The sequence below is a fragment of the Cibotium barometz genome, chromosome 51 (assembly GCF_041138505.1).
Source record: "Cibotium barometz isolate CiBa-2024 chromosome 51, ASM4113850v1, whole genome shotgun sequence".
Taxonomy (NCBI): domain Eukaryota; kingdom Viridiplantae; phylum Streptophyta; class Polypodiopsida; order Cyatheales; family Cibotiaceae; genus Cibotium; species Cibotium barometz.
Genome location: NC_141096.1, coordinates 7,130,617 through 7,149,340, shown reverse-complemented (window position 1 = coordinate 7,149,340; position 18,724 = coordinate 7,130,617). Strand labels below are relative to the sequence as shown.

At 44.2% G+C, this 18,724-nt stretch overlaps 1 protein-coding gene and 1 pseudogene across 2 annotated transcripts; one reads left to right on the top strand and one right to left on the bottom strand.

The window, feature by feature from the left end:
* Positions 1-2,344: 2,344 nt before the first annotated feature.
* LOC147609266 (uncharacterized) lies at positions 2,345-4,365 on the bottom strand (annotated as a pseudogene).
* An 11,264-nt stretch (positions 4,366-15,629) lies between these two features.
* Positions 15,630-17,433, top strand: LOC147609265 (tropinone reductase homolog At5g06060-like). 2 transcript variants are annotated; one of them, XM_086787432.1, is made up of 5 exons: positions 15,630-15,839; positions 15,953-16,160; positions 16,292-16,433; positions 16,760-16,866; positions 16,988-17,433. In XM_086787432.1, exons 1-5 carry the CDS (start codon positions 15,724-15,726, stop codon positions 17,156-17,158), a joined length of 744 nt encoding a protein of 247 aa, XP_086643558.1. In that variant the 5' UTR covers positions 15,630-15,723; the 3' UTR covers positions 17,159-17,433. The 2 variants fall into 2 exon arrangements, with proteins under 2 accessions (XP_086643558.1, XP_086643557.1); XM_086787431.1 differs by having other exon boundaries at positions 15,631-15,839; positions 16,292-16,511.
* Positions 17,434-18,724: the final 1,291 nt, after the last annotated feature.

Here is an 18,724-nt window from a genome sequence, read left to right as displayed (position 1 = left end):
AAACTTCTAAAAAATAAAAATAAAAAATGCAAGCTTCTTTATTATGCAAAAATTTAAATGATGAACAATGATTTCGAAATAAAAATTGTTTTTTTTTCTTCTTTTTCTTTTTCTTTTTTTTCCTTTTGTTTTGTTTTGTTTTTTTTTTGGTTTTGTTATATTACAAAAATTTAAAACATTGCAAATTACCCAATTATGCTAAAAAATACAGAAATGAAAAAATAAAAAATATGCACACAATATGGACTCCTAAAAAATAAAAAGATTTTTTTTTATTTTAATTTTTTTATTTTTTTTTAATTTTTTCTTTCTTTCTTCTCTCTATATTTTTTTTAAAAAAAAATTTTCCACTATTCTTTTTTTTCTTTTTTTCTTTTTTTAATCTCTTTTTTTTCTTTAAAATAAAAAATATTATTTTTTTTGTTTGTTTTTTTTAATTTAAAAATAAAAAAACATAAAAATTAATTAAAAAATAAAAAAAATAAAAAAAATGAAAAAAATAAAAAAATCCACTAACCTTATCGTCTGCTCGCCGCTCGCCACACCGCTCGCCGGATTTCCCGCCGGCGCACACCGTTTTGTTTTTGCCTGCTTGCTCCAGCCTAGCGCCAGCTGCTCTTTTCCACTCGGCCGGCTTCCACACAGTCACCTTCCAGCCACCGTCTGCCAGCTGAGGCCTCTTCACTACCTTCTTCTTTCTCCTTCGGCCACTTCACCCAGGCGCCCTCCACTGACCAGCCTTTGCTGCCTGGCCTTCTTGCAGACTTCCCGTCGGCCTTCCACTACCCGCCTTCACACTGTTGCTGCGCCCGATGAAAACGCCCCCCCACAGCGCCTTCTTCGCTCGTCAGTCCACCTCCACTGCCCGCTTCGACCTCTGCTGGCCGCCTTGCCTACAGCTTCGGCCACCTCCACTGCTCGCCTCAGACCTCTGCTAGCCGCCTTGCCTACAGCTTCTCGCTCAGCTTCTCATGCCAACCGACTCTCGGCCTTCTGCAAAGGCCCTACAACCGCCACCTCCACGCAGACGCTTCTCCACGCCGCCTTTCGCCTGCGCTCTTGCCGACGGCCTCCTCCTCACCGTCCACCTTCGGCTGTTGGCCTTTGCCGCCACCTTCACTCCACGTCACCCAAAGCCTTAGTATATATATAACTATATATATAGATATATATATATATATATATATATAGTTTTCTTTGCTCGCTTATGCCCACACTGGCGGCCGCCTTCCACTGCTGTTGCTGCACCCAATGAAGACGCCCCTCCGCCTTCTTCCACGCTTCAGCATATAAATATATATATATATATATATATATATATATATATATTCTTTGCTGCGCACGATGGAAACGACTCTCCACAAAACTACAAAACAACAAAACGATAAAGGAAAAACAGCCGTTTCACTACTTCCTACCAACTTCTTGCAAACCTCGTCAAAGATGAAAAAACTGAAAGTACTTAAATCTGAATAATGGCGGGATTTCTCTACCGCAATGGGGTTAAAATTTTTTTCTTGCTTCTCATAAAAAAAATGAAAACACACAAGGCGCCCTTGAGATCACACACTCAATGCCCTAAACCTCAAAATAAAAAGAAATAGTGGTAGTAATGCAAGCTTCTCAACCGGTTTTGAGTCTTCTCCCCGGCAGCGGCGCCAATGGAGAGACGGAATAACTCTCTCACTTGTAGCAAGAGTAGTACGATCCACACGTAGCTCAATCCAATGGGATTTGCATCCCTTTCGGAGCTAGGGATTCAACCCGTACCGGTGCACAAAAGCTTATCCAATTAATGGAGAGAATGCTAAGAAAACTACTACTATTGACATAGATTCAACACACACTCAAGCTCAATCTTGCCATACTCATTCACTCATCATCCCACTCCTTCATACATCCAAACAAGAAGAAAGCTAAGCTATTGCATACACAAGCTCAAAGCATCCTTCATTCTCAAAATCTTACTCCCAAGCATGCACACAAACCTTGAAGCTAACAACAAAGAAACATGCATACTAGAGAATAGACAAGAGAAGAGAGACAAACATCACTCATTGCATTGAATTAACAAAAGAATAGAACTTACAACAATGTTGATGGGGAGTGAGAAGAGCTTGCACCTCTATGGAAGAAGAGGGAGAGCTAGTCTCAAGAGAGCTCAAACATGAGTTTGCCCAATGTGTCCATGCTCTCAAATGAGCCACCTTTTATACAAAAATTCTAGAACTCTCAAAAGTTCCCATGTGGGATTATTGTGAAGCCCTCTCCCACATTCATCTACAAAGTGGAACTCTTTACAAGAGCCCTAAGTATCTTTTTTGTTGCTTCCTTGTATTGATCTTCATTTGCATGCAACATGCCCTCTTGTGGCAAGAGCAGCCACTTGATATACAGGCTTGACTTACCCGAAATGATTGTCCATGTAGTACTGGGGAGTCATTTCAAACGTATCAATCCCATATGGAACAGTGGGATCTATATCCTCTTCATAATCCCCACATGCACTATGTGACTCACAACCCATCTGGTTTATAGGGGTAACCCTCATATGCAGAGGTTGTGTTTCTAGCACTGGCGGTGGTAATGGAACAGACTGGACTAAATTTGGGTTCCTTGGAACTATGTGTTGTGAGGAGGACGGTTGCTCGACAGGTAGTGCAGGCATCAGTGCGGGTACTTGAGGTGTGTTTGACCAGGCTAGCGGTGCCTGATTTGCTAACATATGCTTAAGTACTAGGCAATCCTTAGATTGATGGCCATACTTACCACATGTATTGCAAGTCTCATTGAATTTAACTTTGAATGTGGGACATTCACTCGTGCTATGTGGTCCTAAGCAAACCGAACACCATTGTTGCTCTCTTCTTGGGTACATATGGCTATTTTGAGGAGCTCGATTACCCCTAAAGTATTCTTGGAGAGCCTTAACTGAAGGTCAGCTATGCTCCTTGGTAATAGGTTTTATAGTCATTGGCTCATGCCGAGATACTTGCAAACTAACAGACTTTGTCTCTGAAGACACCTTTTTACCTGCAATCATCAAGTTGTCTTCTAAGTGGATTGGCATTGGCAGCAGTGACTGCTTCCCACGTCCTAAGACCTCTAATGACTAGGCCATTGTATATGTCCTCGTGGCGCAATCTTGGATGAATCTATCAAGAAGTTGGTTGTTATTGAAGTGCTCATCGGGAGTACAGTGAGAATTTAGATGCTTTAGTCGACTAATAAAGTCTCTCACTGACTGTCCTTCCTTGCATTCAGCTTTTTGGAGTTGAGATGCTACACCCAAAAGCACACCCTCACGTATATATTCTTTCAAGAACAATCTCTTGAGAGTGGGATAGTGAGTACACTCTTCAACCCTTAAAGTTCAATACCAATCTCCGGCTTTTCCACTCAAGGTTAAGCCTAAGGCTTTACACTTATGTAGCTCATTGTGCTCTTCCAAGGAATCACACACGTGTTCAAAAACTTCAATGTGCTTCCTAACATCTTCGTTACCACCATTGAAGTTCTGAGTGAGCTTGGCAACTTGTATCGCCTTGCTTCTAGGCTCTCTCTCAGGTATGCCACGCATGTTTTCCACAATAGATCATCCGATCGTTTGAGCAAACGCTGCTAGATCACCTAAGTGAGGAGGCATAGCTGGTGGACAAGAGTTGGCATTGGTCTTGGTATATATGCAGCTGACGCAGGATATGATATGTGACTAGGCATAGCTCCTCTTGGATAAGGGTTCTAATAAGGCATTCGTGGATCATACGCCATTGGCATAACACGAGGTGTAGGAGCTACATGAGCATGAGTAGCGATAGGTACATATGGTCGATATGCACTGGTATATGCACTGTTGTAGGTACTGTACCACTAGGTAGCGGTGTTGTACTAACTACAGTGGTAACGGGTGCACTTTCCATCATGCTCATCATCGGAGTAGGCATTATGGATTCCCTAATGGAACTTGCCAGATGCCAAATAATGCATCTAAACCTGGGGGGTAGAAAGGATGGTAATCAACCATTTCATTATCCCTTCTGTCCTCATCTACTTTCTCAGCTAAGGTTATGCAGGAACTATCTATGGGGAGGGGACCCTTGGATTAGGAAAATTCCTAAAGTCAAGTGGGAATGGTGTTGCTTGGAAATAGGTAAAGGGGGCCTGGGAATCAAAGACGTGTTCAACTTGGCTAATAGAATGGGTGCTGAGAAGCTTTCTCTATCCCTTTGAAGACTGGGCTTGGTTGATCACTAGAAATCTTGAACAATTCCAGCTCAAACAATTCCCCAAGTGGAAGAAGCTCCTCCCGCTCACAATTATGGCTCGTAAATACTTGGTGAAATCGGTTGGCACCCAACTAGTCATCCATTCGCTTTGGTCAGCTTGGAATGCTATCAAGACTGACCTTATCCTTTCTGAGAAGCCTAGTTACACATGGGGTATACACAGGAGAGACTCCATCTGGTGGCCAAGGATTCTCCTCCCCCCAATTGATAATGCCCAAGCTGAAGCTGCTTTGAGGATGCATAGGAAAGGAATCTGCTATTGGTGGGACATTTGGGATAGAGACATCAATTCTTGGATGTCCAAAGCTGATTTGATCAGAGACTATAATGTCTCATATGCAAAATTAGACCTTATTGGGGAAAGAATCAGCTTATGGCACCAATCCGACACCTAGCTGCTATCGATTAAAGATATGCCAGCTCACAAAGCTTTTCAATGGAAGAATAAAAAAGGACTACTCCCTATTCCCCCCAAACAGAGGATTGATCCTATCCATTGCACTTTAAACAAGAGATTGGGAATCCTTCTGGACAAAGCACAATGGTATTTTTTGTTTGCTAAGTTATGGAATAAATATGTGGAACCAAAAAAAGCATGCCTAGCTTGGTTGCTTATGTTCATTTGGACCCAGCTTAAAGCCCTCAGGCTTAACATTGGGGATGGGAAGTGCCACAGATGCAAGGAGGTTGATGATGACCTGTACATTTTCATGCACTGTCCTATTACAAAGAAATGTTTCGAGTCATTAGCCAAATGCATTCAGCTATGGAATGGCTACACCCTTGGCTGGAAAAACTTGTTACTTGGAGAAGGCATTGGTTGGGGCCTTGGAACTATGGGCTGTCTTGAGAACTGAACTATTATGGTGCTTGTGGTTACATAGACTTGATTCCATTTTTAATAGTATGCCTACCAACAGTTCGAGGCCAAAAGAGAACTTGATACATGTAGGTGAAAGATTCATACAAAGACGGATGAAAGACCTAGACACCAAGTTTCATCGTTTGCATAAGAAGGCTAAAGGAAAGCAAGTGGACCAGGTGACACAACAAATTCAGGAACTGTTGAAGATGAGAGAGTCCGTCATCTCCAAGGACGTGTCGCTCATCAAAGCACTCTATGTTTTCTGGAAGTCGCACTCAGAAAAAGCGGGAAAAGCTGGATACACAGCTAGAGAAACTTCTCAATAAAGTCAAAGGCAAGCTTGTGGAGTAGCTATGGCCTGCATTTCAGGAACTATGGGTGATAAGAAGGGAATGTCATGTGCAAGGACATTGTATTCATTAGAGCTCTCAACATGTTGTAACCTGTCTCTTTCTCTGCCCCGATTGTGACCAAACTTTGCAAGCATGTGTGGGGTTGTCCCCCACACATGCTTGCAAAGTTTGGTCCCCATCAGAGCATATTTGGGTACGATGGTATGGGTAAGGCCCGGATTTTCCATGGCCTCTTAAGCACCAAGAGACTTGAAAAATCCGCACTGGGCGCTAATTACCAATCTAAACATGCTCCAATTATGACCAAAAATTTCAAGCATGTGGGGGTGGGTCCCCCCCACATGCTTGCAAAGTTTGGTTCACATCCGAGCATGTTTGGGTACGATGGTATGGGGAAGGCTCGGATTTTCCATGGCCTCTTAAGCACCAAGAGACTTGAAAAATCCACACTGGGTGCTAATTACCAATCCAAACATACCCCGATTGTGACTAAACTTTGCAAGCATGTGGAGGTAGGTACCTACCCCCACATGCTTGCAAAGTTTGGTCCCCATCGGAGCATGTTTGGGTACGATGGTATGGGTAAGGCCCGGATTTTCCATGGCCTCTTAAGCACCAAGAGACTTGAAAAATCCGCACTGGGCGCTAATTACCAATCCAAACATGCTCCGATTGTGACCAAACTTTGCAAGCATGTGGGGGTGGTCCCCCCCACATGCTTGCAAAGTTTGGTCACAATCGGAGCATGTTTGGATTCGATGGTATGGGGAAGGCCCGGATTTTCCATGGCATCTTAAGTACCAATAGACTTGAAAAATCCACGCAGGGCGCTAATTACCAATCTAAACATGCTCCGATTGTGACCAAACTTTGCAAGCATGTGGGGGGGGGTCCCCCCACATGCTTGCAAAGTTTGGTCACAATCGGAGCATGTTTGAAATCGATGGTATGGGGAAGGCCCGGATTTTCCATGGCATCTTAAGCACCAAGAGACTTGAAAAATCCGCACGGGGCGCTAATTACCAATCCAAACATGCTCCGATTGTGACCAAACTTTGCAAGCGTGTGGAGGTGGGTCCCCCCACATGCTTGCAAAGTTTGGTTCCCATCGGAGCATGTTTGGGTACGATGGTATGGGGAAGGCTCGGATTTTCCATGGCCTCTTAAGCACCAAGAGACTTGAAAAATCCACACTAGGTGCTAATTACCAATCCAAACATGCCTCGATTGTGACCAAACTTTGCAAGCATGTGAAGGTGGGTCCCCCCCACATGCTTGCAAAGTTTGGTCCCCATCGCAGCATGTTTGGGTACGATGGTATGGGTAAGGCCCGGATTTTCCATGGCCTCTTAAGCACCAAGAGACTTGAAAGATCCGCACTGACGCTAAATACCAATCCAAACATACCCCGATTGTGACCAAACTTTGCAAGCATGTGGGGGTGGGTCCCCCCCACATGCTTGCAAAGTTTGGTCCCCATCAGAGCATGTTTGGGTACGATGGTATGGGTAAGGCCCGGATTTTCCATGGCCTCTTAAGCACCAAGAGACTTGAAAAATCGACACTGGGCGCTAATTACCAATGGAAACATGTCCCGATTGTGAACAAACTTTGAAAGCATGTGGGGGTGGGTCCCCCCCACATGCTTGCAAAGTTTGGTTCCCATCGGAGCATGTTTGGGTACGATGGTATGGGGAAGGCCCGGATTTTCCATGGCCTCTTAAGCACCAAGAGAGTTGAAAAATCCGCACTGGGCGCTAATTACCAATACAAACCTGCCCTGATTGTGACCAAACTTTGCAAGCATATGGGGGTGCATCCCCTCCACATGCTTGCAAAGTTTGGTTCCCATCGGAACATGCTTGGGTACGATGGTATGGGGAAGGCCCGGATTTTCCATGGGCTCTTAAGCACCAAGAGACTTGAAAAATCCGCACTGGGCGCTAATTACCAATCCAAACATGCTCTGATTGTGACCAAACTTTGCAAGCATGTGGGGGTGGGTCCCCTCCACATGCTTGCAAAGTTTGGTTCCCATCGGAGCATGTTGGGTACGATGGTATGGGGAAGGCCCGGATTTTCCATGGCCTTTTAAGCACCAAGAGACTTGAAAAATCCGCACTGGGCGCTAATTACCAATCCAAACATGCTCGGATTGTGACCAAACTTTGCAAGCATGTGGGGGTGGGTCTGCTTGCAAAGTTTGGTTCCCATCGGAGCATGTTTGGGTACGATGGTATGGGGAAGGCTCGGATTTTCCATGGCCTCTTAAGAACCAAGAGACTTGAAAAATTCGCACTGGGCGCTAATTACCAATCCAAACATGCTCCGATTCTGACCAAACTTTGCAAGCATGTGGGGGTGGGTCCCCTCCACATGCTTGCAAAGTTTGGTTCCCATCGGAGCATGTTGGGTACGATGGTATAGGGAAGGCCCGGATTTTCCATGGCCTCTTAAGCACCAAGAGACTTGAAAAATCCGCACTGGGCGTTAATTACCAATCCAAACATACCTCAATTGTGACCAAACTTTGCAAGCATGTGGGGGTGGGTTCCCCCCCGCATGCTTGCAAAGTTTGGTCCCCATCGGAGCATGTTTGGGTACGATGGTATGGGTATGGCCCGGATTTTCCATGGCCTCTTAAGCACCAAGAGACTTGAAAAATCCGCACTGGGCACTAATTACCAATCCAAACATGCTCTGATTGTGACCAAAATTTGCAAGCATGTTGGGGTGAGTCCCCCCCACATGCTTGCAAAGTTTGGTCCCTATCGGAGCATGTTTGGGTACGATGGTATGGGTAAGGCCCAGATTTTCCATGGCCTCTTAAGCACCAAGAGACTTGAAAAATCCGCACTGGACGCTAATTACCAATCCAAACATGCCCCGATTGTGATCAAACTTTGCAAGCATGTGGGGGTGGGTCCCCCCCACATGCTTGCAAAGTTTGGTTCCCATCGGAGCATATTTGGGTACGATGGTATGGGGAAGGCCCAGATTTTCCATGGCCTCTTAAGCACAAAGAGACTTGAAAAATCCGCACTGGGCACTAATTACCAATCCAAACATGCTCTGATTGTGACCAAACTTTGCAAGCATGTGGGGGTGGGTCCCCTCCACATGCTTGCAAAGTTTGGTTCCCATCGGAGCATGTTTGGGTATGATGGTATGGGGAAGGCTCGGATTTTTCATGGCCTCTTAAGAACCAAGAGACTTGAAAAATCCGCACTGGGCGCTAATTACCAATCCAAACATGCTCCGATTCTGACCAAACTTTGCAAGCATGTGGTAGTGGGTCCCCCCCACATGCTTGCAAAGTTTGGTTCCCATTGGAGCATGTTTGGGTATGATGGTATAGGGAAGGCCCGGATTTTCCATGGCCTCTTAAGCACCAAGAGACTTGAAAAATCCGCACTGGGCGTTAATTACCAATCCAAACATGCCTCGATTGTGACCAAACTTTGCAAGCATGTGGGGGTGGGTTGCCCCCCGCATGCTTGCAAAGTTTGGTCCCCATCGGAGCATGTTTGGGTACGATGGTATGGGTATGGCCCGGATTTTCCATGGTCTCTTAAGCACCAAGAGACTTGAGAAATCCGCACTGGGCACTAATTACCAATCCAAACATGCTCTGATTGTGACCAAAATTCGCAAGCATGTTGGGGTGAGTCCCCCCCACATGCTTGCAAAGTTTGGTCCCTATCGGAGCATGTTTGGGTACGATGGTATGGGTAAGACCCGGATTTTTCATGGCCTCTTAAGCACCAAGAGACTTGAAAAATCCACACTGGACGCTAATTACCAATCCAAACATGCCCCGATTGTGATCAAACTTTGCAAGCATGTGGGGGTGGGTCCCCCCCCACATGCTTGCAAAGTTTGGTTCCCATCGGAGCATGTTTGGGTACGATGGTATGGGGAAGGCCCGGATTTTCCATGGCCTCTTATACACCAAGAGACTTGAAAAATCTGCACTGGGCGGTAATTACCAATTCAAACATGCTCCGATTATGACCAAACTTTGCAAGCATGTGGGAGTGGGTCCCCCCCACATGCTTGCAAAGTTTGGTTTCCATCAGAGCATGTTTGGGTACGATGGTATGGGGAGGGCCCGGATTTTCCATGGCCTCTTAAGCACCAAGAGACTTGAGAAATCCGCACTGGGCGCTAATTACCAATCCAAACATGCCCCGATTGTGACCAAACTTTGCAAGCATGTGGGGGTGGGTCCCCCCCACATGCTTGCAAAGTTTGGTCCCCATCGGAGCAAAGTTTGGTCCCCATCGGAGCATGTTTGGAATCGATGGTATGGGGAAGGCCCGGATTTTCCATGGCATCTTACGCACCAAGAGACTTGAAAAATCCGCACTGGGCGCTAATTACCAATCCAAACATGCTCCGATTGTGACCAAACTTTGCAAGCGTGTGGAGGTGGGTCCCCCCCACATGCTTGCAAAGTTTGGTCCCCATCGGAGCATGTTTGTGTACGATGGTATGGGGAAGGCCCGGATTTTCCATGGCCTCTTCAGCACCAAGAGACTTGAAAAATCCGCATTGGGTGCTTATTACCGATTGTGACCAAACTTTGCAAGCATGTGGGGGGGGGGGTCCCCCCCACATGCTTGCAAAGTTTGGTTCCCATCGGAGCATGTTTGGGTACGATGGTATGGGGAAGGCCCGAATTTTCCATGGCCTCTTAAGCATTAAGAGACTTGAAAAATCCGCATTGGGCACTTGCATGCATGTGGGGGTGGAGTCCCCCCACATGCTTGCAAAGTTTGGTTTCCATCGGGGCATGTTTGGGTACGATGGCATGGAGATTTTCAACAAAGAATATGATAGCCAAAGTGTTAAAAAATTTAATAAAATCAAGAACATCAACTAAAATGTAATGATACTCAATAATGAAAAAACTTACAATGATATAAATATCAAATAAGTACATCAGAATGAAAATGAGCTACCCTAGCTAGTCTGAGGTTAGTCACTGCCCATAAATCTAAGTACAATGTAAGTGAGCTAACCCAGCTAGTCTGAGTTTAGTCACTATCAACGAATCAAAATCCTCATCTCTAACTACCGGCGGTCGACGTGCACGTCGAGGAGGCTGTGCCGGCTGCTGCGGGGGTCATCGAATGTCTGCGGGGAGGTCTGCCTCAAAGGCAGGATCGTGAGCTGGTGCCGGTGTACTCGGGAGCTCACGAGTCCCAAAAGCTACTATAGCCCTCTCTCTCTCTACGTCGTGCTAATGTAAGACGTCTCTGTCGATAAACCCAAAATCTATAATCTGCAATGGTACGTGTCTGCCACTCTGCTCGTGTAAGCTCCTCTGCTCTGTAGGGACACACTGCTCATGAGAAGCAGCACTGCTGCTGCTAGCACCATCACCCGAGGTGCCACTAGGACCAACACCACACCCACACGCTCATATGCTGTGATCTGGCTCTCATGTAGGACTCTCTGGTATGCATCAAACTCATGTGAGCTCCACTTAATCTCTGGAGGCACCTCGGGCTCCTGATCTCTATCATCGACGAAGGCGTCGAGTCCCAAGTCAATAGCTGATGTAAAATCAATAGGCTTGCCAGTCCTAGCATCTACTCAAATGAGGGCTGGGAGAAGATCATCAATGCCCAAAACTCTGTATGTCGCTAGGTCGACGCGTGCATAGCAAGAGGGACATGCTGAGAATCGTACTAGCTCCTGGGTGATGCAACACAAATGGAAAAAATATCCACATCCCAGGGCATATCCACCAGTAGTGTCAATGTCCTCGATACATAAAGCGTAGCACGCATCACGTAGGAAGGGTGGTTGTTCCACGGGAACACTCACGAGAACACGGATTATGGAAGGAGGCCGGAAGCAATTAATGCGAGAGAGCGGCATTGTAGTCATGGGAACATAAAGACGCACATAATTTTTCCATATTTTTGTGCTGAAGTGTAATGTAAATCGTTTTAGGCCAATGTGGGTTCTAAATGAGAGTTCTAAGTGTATTAAGCAAGGATCACTTATGGGGTTGTCCACCCATGTGTGAAAGAGGCCTAGGGTTAGGGTTAGGATTAGTGACATCTCTACAAAAGAGATGTTAGCTAAAGAAAGTGGACGTTTTTGGCCATTCTCATAAGCTATTGAGTGAAGCTCTTGAGCTCTCAAGCTATGGCAACTCTCTAACTCTCTCTATTGTACTCTAATGAGCATCAAGCTCCAATGAGTATAGCTCCACTTCTTTCTCTTAATCTATTTTAGCATCATTGAAGTAGATTAATCTATGATTAGTTGAATGCTTCTTTCTTTCTCTTGTGTATGCTGCATGCTTGTAGTGTGTGTGTGTGTAGTCTCCATTGATGCAAGCTCTTGCCCACTTCATTGGCAACGAGTTATTCATGGATAGACTCTCTCTATGAGCTTGTGGGTTTGTGAATGTTACATTCTATGCTTGCTTAAGCTTGTGGGTTAGTAGATGCACGCTTATGGGTTTGCAAGCATGTGACACTGAAAGTAGCGAAGACTCTGACCAATACGAATCCGAGTGTAAATCTCAAGAAGAAACTGACTCTGAGCCTGATAGGGGGTATGAATTGAATATTCACCCAAGTGTGGAAGCCATGTGCTCAAGGCCTAGGACAGTAACCTCTTGCAGTTCATCCGAGAGTGAGGGGGACAAAAGTGAACATCAATCAAGCGAGTCTGAATCTGATATAAACAAAAATTAGAAACTAGGTAAGAAGAAGACGAGACATAAGCGACAATGCTATATCGAGCTAATGTACGAGTTAGAATAAATAAAGAGAGATCCACTGCAGAATGGCTTAGTTATGTAGGAGCATATGACGCTCATCGGAAGTTAGTGGAAAATTTGGGGAGAATACCTCCAAAGTGTCATGTGGTGTAGTCCGCAACCTCATGACATCGCCCAATTAGAAATCGAAGAGAAGCCGAAACTAAGTCGTATTGCAAGAAGGCGTCAAAACCGAGAGTTAGCTCAGCAACAAAAGGAAGCAGAATTTAAAGAAAAAAGCATGGCACAACAAGAACCGGTAAACTTACACCCCGCATCCGAGCATTTCAAATCTTTTACCACAGAGGAACGTAAAGTCATCTACACAAAAGCCCAACGAACGCCTACCAATGGGAGTAGCGGTGTCTACAATTGCCCGGCGGTAGTTAAGGAGATAGAACTAGCAGATCCAGGTGAGGAGTCTAAACCAGCTTTTATTTCTCAAGACCTCACCAAGACGGAAGAAGCTACACTTAAGATGCTTCTTAAAGAATTCAAGGACATATTTGCTTGGACATACCATGATATGAAGGGTGTTCCACCCTCTGTGGTGCAACACACAATTCCAATGATTAGCACTGCTAAACTAGTTCAGCAACGTCCCTACCCAATGAATCCTAAGTATGCAAAGATTGTACAAAGAGGAAATTGAAAAGCTTATAAAATGTGAATTCATATATACCCTATTGAGCACTCAAAATGGGTTTCTCCGATAGTCATTGTACCAAAGAAGAATGGGAAACTCAGAGTGTGCGTTGATCTCAAAAAGGTTAATGCAGCCACCAGAAGAGATCATTACCCCTTACCGTATTCGGAGCATATGCTTGAAAGAGTTGCAGGCAAGGAGGCCTATAGCTTTTTAGACGGGTACTCAGGTTATAATCAGATCACAATTGCAATAGAGGACCAAGCTAAAATAGCTTTTATAACGGAGTTTGGAGTGTTTTCCTTTCGCATCATGCCTTTGGCTTAACCAATGCATCTGCAACATTGCAACGATTGATAAACACAGCCTTTAAGGAATATGTAAGGGACTTTTGTGAAGCCTTCTTAGATGTTCTTTGTGTTCATTCCTCTTGGGAGCACTTGATGTGTTTATAAAAAGTATTTGAAAGGTGTAGATTATATCGCATCTCATTGAATCCTTTCAAATGCTAATTCTGGGTTAAACAAAGAGTTATTCTAGGACATATAGTGTCCAAAAATGGGATTTCCACCGACAAAAGTAAAATCAAGGTCATTCTGGAATTTCCCCCACCCGCCAACTATAAGGGAGTCCAGCGCTTTATGGAAATCTCTTATGTGTAGAAGCCTTATATGCATAAAGGTATATGCATCATTGCCGCCTCTTATGTATAAAGGCCTATGCATCATTGCCTCTTATGCATAGAGGCCTCTATGCATTATTGACTCTATGCATTCCTCTAAGGACATATAAGGGAGCTACTATCTCCCCCAAATCGTGTGGGGTGCAATGATTCTTCAAGATCCACTCACCATTTTCGCCACACCTGAGAGTGTCTAGGGCTTCTCAAGAACGAACGAGCTCTCAAAGTCACCATTCTCAAGGATGATGCTTTTTCTCATACATTGGTGGAGATGCTAGTTCGCCATTCATGGAGGATGAAAGGGATGATGACTAATGCTAGGAGTGACGGAGAGATTATACTACACAGTGGATTATGATGGGAGTGTTTTCATGGATGTCCAATGCAATAGTTTAAAAAACAGCCTAAAGTCTTGGTCAACGAAACTTTCAAGAACTCATTTTATCACGTGGGCCAAGCAAAAGACAAGGGGCAAGTAGTACATAATACATATAATGAATACATAATTTCCAAATCCCATGGGCAAGCGCTTTGATGAAGGTGGCAAAAGAGTTGCATCTCTTTAATAGGAGGTCAACCATACATTGCACGGGTAGATCATGGTGGCCCCTATTCTAGCCATTTCTACTCAGTGGTGGAGAATTATAGAGAAGTAGTTTAAAGAGAACCCACAAGGGATGTAGCTCATATATCAAGTTGATTATGATGGACCCCTCACACTAGGGCTCAAGTGAAAAAGTCAACTTTTGTGTAAAATTTGTATGACATTGTATTATCACATTTTTCCTAATTCATCTCTTTATCTTATATATAGAGGTTGCTTAAGATGATTAATTTATTTTTCTAGAGTTGCTCACGTCAACAATCATCAAAGATGCAATAAGAAAGAAACATGCTAATGGCTTTTGAAAACGAGATCATAGTTTAAGCTCCTATTGAGGTGAATTTAATATTCTTTTATATTTTCTTTTTATTTTTTCTAATAACATTATACTTGTAACCTCGATAGGGACACCCATTATTTTATTTCGGGATATTTTACTTTGGATGCATCTTTTATTTATTTCATTTACCAGGATTAATATATTTAGACAAGCTGTGTGTGTTATTATGATATGGTCAGGATTGATGTGTTTAATCAGCTGTGTGTACTGACTAATATTATTTTGAATGAAGGCACTGAATGAGCAATGGATTACGTGTTAATTGATGGTGGAACATGTGTTGCATCACTTTTAGGATATTTTGGAAGACATGTGAACACCTTTTATGGTTTTGTATTTAGGAATCAATATTTTTGTAAGGCTAAGGCCTCATACCTTTGTACATACCAAATAGTATTTTATACTTTTGATAGGCCCAAGACTTTATATTATGCTTGCTATATTTTTGTAGAGATTGTAGGTTGATAAACTCAAAAGCACTTGTGCTTTATTTTTGGATTTATCTTTTTGAAAAGCAAGTGTTTTTTTCTAATACAAGGGTCACACTCATCTCAAGCGAATCTTATATCGACAATAATTTCTACTCTATTTTTCATCCTTCTTGTTTATTTAATTTTATTTATTAAAGTTTATGCTTTTAATTTATACAAATATATGTTATGCTCTAATTTTTGTTTAACACAAAAATTCCATGTCCAACAAATTCAATATTTAGTAATAGATTTCCATTCAAAGTGAATAGTGTGCAAAAACAACATGCCGGTTAAAAAGTAACCATTCCTTCTTTCTTTAGTCCATGACAAAAAGTATTGATGTACCGCTCCCTGGAAATAATTTGCCTTTTGATAGAGGCACCTCAAGAACTTTGCAATGGAATCAATAGAATATAGCTATCACGAGCATTTTCAAAGATGGGACTGCCGTGAAACAAAAAAACTCTGTTTTCAAAGATGGTTTTTTTTTTGGTTTTTTTTGGAGACTAATCACACACTGCGATGTCATGCATGACGTTTGTGACCTCTCAACCACAGCTGATTACAAGCTTTATATACAGCACCTGCTGCATTACTACTACAACACCACGATTAGGAGGTAGATCCCTCAGTATACGCTGTGTGTATACAGGAAGAAGGAGACTAGAAACTTCCATTTATTCGTTGAGAATGGAGGAGGGCCATGAAGCAGCAGCAACAGCAGCTGTGCACTCGGCTAGTGTAGCAGATCGATGGAGCTTGCGAGGGCATACGGCACTAGTAACGGGAGGCACTCGCGGCATAGGGTGAGCGCCGTGAGGCCACGGCGCAAAAGCATCCTCAGCTCTTCTGGTATGATCATCTCATGTGTGTGCCCAAGCTGTACCTTTGTCACTGAACTAATTCAGCTTCTGTGCAGGAAAGCAATAGTAGAAGAGCTCGCGGGGTTGGGGGCGGCCGTGTACACGTGCTCCCGCACGCGCGCGCACGTGGAGGCACGTGTGAATGAGTGGAGAGAGTCCGGTCTGAAGGTGGAAGCCTCGGTGTGCGACGTCAGCTCACGTGCGTCACGAATCGAACTAATGCAGCAAGTCTCCCAGCATTTCGGCGGGAAACTGGACATCTTGGTTAGACCCTCTTGCTCGTGGTTGAGTTTACGATTAATCCTGCCAACTCGTTGATCTCGTGCAACATTAGAACCGCCATGGTTATTGCCTTGGAATGAGCTAATTACTGATAATTAGTGTTAATCCGGCAGGTTAACAACGTGGGCACTATAGAGTTGAAGCCCGCGGTTGACGTAACGGAAGAAGGTTATGCGTCTGTGATGAATACAAACCTGGAGTCAGCTTTCCACTTTGCGCAGCTGGCTCATCCTCTGCTCAAAGCTTGTGGCAAGGGTAGAATCGTCTTCATTAGCTCCGTTGCCAGTTTGACAAGCGTCTCTTTTCCATGTAGCACATACGGAATGTCTAAAGGTACAACATACATACATACATGCCGCCGGCCAATGACAATCAATCCTTTAATTGTGGTTGAAAATAACAACACAGTCCTGCACGCTGCTTGGCACTGACGTTGCAAACAACAACATACATACGGCAGGCAATTAACTATGGGCATGATGGACATGACAATGTATTAGTCTTCTGTTTCTTTAATTAATTAAGAGCCTTACTGATGCACAGAACGTACTATATTGTTTTGCTTTGATGAATCCTTGCAGCTGCCATGAATCAGCTGGCAAGGTCGCTAGCAACCGAATGGGTTAACGATGGCATTCTTGTGAACACAGTCGCACCGGGTACCATCGAGACCGAGCTATCCGCAGAGGTAAATTACTATGTAGAATTATTATTATAATTGGGCTTGTCTGTAGTGGGGGGCTTGTCTGTAGTGCGTAACCATCCCCTTCTTGCAGTTGATTTCATGTTGACGTTGTTGTCGCTCGCAGGCCTTGGAGCGTGAATCCAATTTCCTCCGAGACATTCCTCTCGGCCGCCCCGGAGCTCCGACCGAGGCAGCTGCTGCGGTGGCATTCTTTTGTATGCCATGCTCGTCTTTCTGCACCGGCGAAGTACTTGTTGTGGACGGAGGCAGCATGGTGCGCCCACTATTTTCATAGAATGGTTGCCATATTTATTTATCGGTAAACATTCCAAACCAATATATGTCGTAAGTGTGTACGCTTGCACCATTGGTGGTGGTGATGGTAGATATTAGACTTCATAAGCATATAGATTAGACTTTATATATATATATCCACCGGTGATGGTGGTGTTAGATAGACTAGACAGATTAGACTTATATATATCCACAGTTGGTGGTGGTGGTGGATGGATGGAATAGGCTTGCATATATCCATTTTTATAATAAAGAAGAGAAGATGTTTAATCAAAACTAAGAAGATGTTTCAAAACTACATGGTGAGGTATGGTTTACACTCACACCCTACATCCATGGTGAGGAGTGGTTCACACTCACACCATGCATCATGTATGCATCCACATATGCTTCATGCACATGCAACTACTTAACTAGATTTCATAACTAGCATCTAGCAACCTCTCCCACATATGCCTCATGTGTGTTGAGGTATGGTTCACACTCACACCATGCATCATGTATGCATCCACATATGCTTCATGGATATGCAAGTACTTAACCGACACTTGTCAGCATTCCATAACTAGCATCTAGCAACCTCTCGCTCTATATATATAACTGCTTAATCGACATTGTCAGCATTTCTCATACCTAGCATTGAACCACCTACACTCTCTAAACCTCCAGTGCAGTGCCTGTTTGTGTGTGCCTATTTGTGCACTGCCTCTCTTCTCAAATAAGGGAGAGGCCCTTCACCCACCAATCTCGGGCTTCTCTCTTCCCACAAGGGAGGGCCCTTGAATGAGCATGCTTCATTGCCCCTCTCCTAAGGGGCTCGTCACCTTCTACAAGGTCACCTCTAGCTCTTCCTCTTTCCCCTCCCATGGGGCCTCTTTATTGATCTTTGCAGCACCCAGTAGTGGCCATCCATCACAAGCAGTGGCCGTCCATATATGGGGAGCTGGCACCTACTATGAGGGAGGGGGGCCGGGAGGGCTCTTACATCTCCTCCCATGGCCTCCCTCCGTGTGGCAACACACACCACCAGTGTTCTCTACACACAAAAGGGACTGTAACCATCTCTCCCGTGTCCTCCTAAAAATGGTGTCGCCCAACACACACCACCAGTGTTCTCTACACACAAAAGGGACTGTGCCCATCTCTCCCGTGTCCTCCTAAAAATGGTGTCGCCCAACGCTAAGGGGTCTCCCTATCTTAGTCATAAAAAGGGAGTCATCGTTTCTCTTTGAGGCATCCCATGCATGCAGTGGCTCTCCTCGTGGTAGCACATGCTTATTGCCAGTCCGCAAATACCACCCAAGAGAAACAGGACACCAGGCTTGTTAGGTGAAAACAAAACAAAAAACTGTCCATTATAAGCACTCTTCTTTCTAAAAAAGTAGTCGTCTCTTGAATTCATTCTCACTTTGAATTTAATAATTTCTTCCCAATTGAGAAAGCAACACCTACCAATTGTTAAACATATTGCCCAACCACCAAAATTTAGTACCCAATCTCACATTTTAAAAAAAAAAGGTTGTTGCCATAGTAATTTTAGGAACCAAAGCAAAGCAGTATGAGCGGT

Bases quoted from the DNA above. Each gene is read 5' to 3' on its own strand.
- LOC147609265 (XM_086787431.1), top strand. From the start codon at position 15,724: ATGGAGGAGGGCCATGAAGCAGCAGCAACAGCAGCTGTGCACTCGGCT. The intron at 16,161-16,291 runs GTTAGACCCTCT...TTAATCCGGCAG, and splicing joins GCGGGAAACTGGACATCTTG to GTTAACAACGTGGGCACTAT. The intron at 16,512-16,759 runs GTACAACATACA...GAATCCTTGCAG, and splicing joins CACATACGGAATGTCTAAAG to CTGCCATGAATCAGCTGGCA.